The sequence below is a fragment of the Glycine soja genome, chromosome 14 (assembly GCF_004193775.1).
Source record: "Glycine soja cultivar W05 chromosome 14, ASM419377v2, whole genome shotgun sequence".
NCBI classification, from domain to species: domain Eukaryota; kingdom Viridiplantae; phylum Streptophyta; class Magnoliopsida; order Fabales; family Fabaceae; genus Glycine; species Glycine soja.
Genome location: NC_041015.1, coordinates 12,275,405 through 12,278,751, shown reverse-complemented (window position 1 = coordinate 12,278,751; position 3,347 = coordinate 12,275,405). Strand labels below are relative to the sequence as shown.

The 3,347-nt window shown below is 36.3% G+C and overlaps 1 protein-coding gene across 1 annotated transcript; it reads left to right on the top strand.

Annotated features, from left to right (window-relative positions):
* The first annotated feature begins 866 nt into the window (after positions 1 to 866).
* LOC114383820 (uncharacterized mitochondrial protein AtMg00810-like) lies at positions 867 to 1,247 on the top strand. The gene has a single exon (XM_028343553.1). The coding sequence runs from the start codon at positions 867 to 869 to the stop codon at positions 1,245 to 1,247; it is 381 nt and encodes a 126-aa protein (XP_028199354.1).
* Positions 1,248 to 3,347: the final 2,100 nt, after the last annotated feature.

The window sequence follows — 3,347 nt, the reverse complement described above, 5'->3', positions numbered from 1 at the left end:
AATCCTCATCCTATTTATAATTTCTTAAGTTATCACCGTTTGTCTCCTTTGTATAGTTCCTTTGTTTTCTCATTGGCCTCCCTTACTATTCCTTCCATTGTCCGTGAGGCACTTGATCATCCTGGCTGGAGACAGGCTATGGTTGATGAGATGCAGGCTCTTGACGATAATGGTACTTGGGAGCTTGTTCCTCTTCCTCCTGGTAAGACCACTGTGGGTTGTAGATGGGTCTACACTGTTAAAGTTGGGCCCAATGGTAAGGTTGATCGGCTTAAGACTCGCTAGGTGGCTAAGGGCTACACACAGGTATATGGCATTGATTACTGTGATACTTTCTCTCCTGTAGCCAAACTCACCACTGTTCGTCTGTTTCTTGCTATGGCTGTTATCCGTCACTGGCCCCTTCATCAGCTTGATATTAAGAATGCCTTTCTCCATGGTGATCTTGAGAAGGATATTTATATGGAGCAACCTCCTGGGTTTGTTGCTCAGGGGGAGTATGGTCTTGTTTGTAAGCTTCACGATCTCTCTATGGGTTGAAGCAATCTCCTCGCGCTTGGTTTGGTAAATTTAGTCACGTTGTCCGAATGTTTGGACTGAAACGGAGTGAAGTTGATCATTCTGTATTTTATTGTCATACATCCCCTGGAAAATGTGTTTATCTAATTGTCTATGTTGATGATATAATGATTACAGGGAATGATACTGCTAAGATCACCCAACTAAAAGAGCACTTATTCAGTCATTTCTAGACCAAAGATCTGGGTCCTTTGAAGTATTTCCTTGGTATTGAAGTAGCTCAATCAGGAGATGGTGTTGTGATCTCTCAGAGGAAGTATGCTCTTGATATTTTAGAAGAAACAGGTATGCAGAATTATAGACCTGTTGAAAGCCCTATGGATCCAAACCTGAAGCTCATGGCAGATCAAAGTGAAGTTTATCCTGACCCCGAGAGATATAGGAGGCCTGTGGGAAAACTCATTCACCTTACCATTACTAGACCTGATATCTCCTTTGTTGTGGGAGTGGTTAGCCAATTTATGCAGAATTCTCATTTGGACCATTGGAATGCTGTCATGTGTATTTTGAGATATGTTAAAAAAGCTCCTGGTCAAGGGTTGTTGTATGAAGACAAGGGTAATACACAACTATCAGGATATTGTGATGCTGATTGGGCTGGTTGTCCCATGGATAGAAGGTCTACATCAGGCTATTGTGTCTTCATTGGAGGAAATCTTATTTCTTAGAAAAGCAAGAAACGGACAGTTGTCGCTCGATCCAGTGCAAAAGCTAAATATCAATCTATGGCTATGGTTACTTGTGAGCTAATGTGGATTAAACAGCTTCTGCAAGAATTGAGGTTTTATGAAGAGTTACCATTGAAATTGTATTGTGATAATCAGGCTGCTCTTCATATTGCCTCAAACCCAGTTTTTCATGAAAGGACTAAGCACATAGAGATTGATTGTCATTTCAATCAAGAGAAGCTTCTATCCAAGGAGATTGTCACTGAGTTCATTGGTTCTAATGATCAGCCAACATATATTTTGACTAAGTCTTTAAGAGGACCCAAAATTCAGATTATATGTTCCAAGCTTGGTGCATATGATTTATATGCTCCAGCTTGAGGGGGAGTGTTGAATATCCTTGTATTTTATCTATATTTGGTAGCTTAGTTGGTTAGCTTGTTCAGAAGGGCAACAATGAGTTGTCACTGTCATTGCCCTTCTCTCTCTATCTTGTATTCTATATATATATATCCTTTTTGAAATTAATAAAGCTAAGAGAGAAAGGAGGGCATTTCTCTTTCAGTTTCAAGTTAAGCCATGAAATTTTTTTGTACTAAAAACGTTGACCTTCACAATTCGCATTAGTTGTATGAAAGGCTAGAGACAAGTATTACAAAAAGTCAACAATAGAGATAATTCATCACTTATGTTGAAGCATATCTACCCTTCACATAAAACTGACTCCCTATATTCATTGAGTCCTATTTTTATTTGACAATATCTATTCCACCTGGCATAGACCCACCACAACTTAACTGCATTATGCCTACAGGATCTGCATAATCCCATCCCATCACAATATCCCTAGTGTTACTGTATAACAAGTAAATAGCATAGCACACATCATATATAAAGTCACAAAACGAAAACATACGACTTTTCCTTTTAATTTACTATCATTATTATTAAAAAAAGGATCATATGAACTCTGAATAGCATACCTGCCAGGCCTTTATGCCTACTAGGATCAAGGGCAAGAGTAACTTCTAAATTCTAACTTCTAAGCAATCATGTGTTTTAGTTTGACACTGCACCTAAATTAATAGCAACTAGTAAATGAACGAGAACTGAAAGAAAATAGTTGAAGTCGCAAGTTACCTCACGCAAAATCGCTTCCAGATTCACAACACAAACACTTATAACAGCAAAGAAGAAGACAATGCTGCCATTTTCTGGAGCATTAGCACAAAACAAGAGATACGACAAATAATATAGAGGAAGTAGGAGATTCATCCTTAGATTCGAAAGAGATGCGTGACGAAAAAATGTTGATAGTGCTAAACAAACATGTTCATTTATGCATAAGACTTATTATGGAGGGGAAAATCAGTATATATGTAAGAATTAGCCGCAACAGAATCAAAGTTAGCCAAAATCACACAAAATCTATGAAATGAATGAACAGATAATCATAGATTTACTTTTTCAATCGAAGCACGGAGGGTAGAAATGATTAGATCGAGCGAGAAAAGGTAAGTGGAAAATAAGAACATGAGATTGAAGTGAGGACAGAACCATAGATAACATTGATTTAAGCAATAAAATAGAATAGAATGAAGATAAAGAGATAATGAGAGAGAGAGAGAGAGAGAGAGTGAGAGGTACTTGAAAGTGTGAACGAAAAGGTTTGTTAGAGCGCATAGAAAATGTGTGAAGAGGAGGAAGTGAGAGAGGGGGCAAAGATTAGGGGAACACCACCCTTCCTTGACAGATTTAATTAAAAATGAAATTTAATATATAAAAAATTATCACATTCATCGTTTAGTATATCATATTGTTACTATATAATAATATATTCCTTTTCTTAATAAGCAATGGCTCAAAAATATTTAAAATGAAAAGTTAAAATAAATAAAAATGATTGAGTTTAATAACAAAAGGTAAATTAAGTATTTTGCTAGTTAATTTTTTTTCTCAATTTAAATATATTAAAATATGAAAAAGAATAAAATATTTTTAAAAAATAAGTTTTTAGAATTTTATTATTTTTTTTTTAAAAATGAATAAGCCCATGGGCCAGCCCATTTAGCCCGTAGAGGGTTGGGTTGAGCCATGAAA

Bases quoted from the DNA above. Each gene is read 5' to 3' on its own strand.
- LOC114383820 (XM_028343553.1), top strand. From the start codon at position 867: ATGCAGAATTATAGACCTGTTGAAAGCCCTATGGATCCAAACCTGAAG.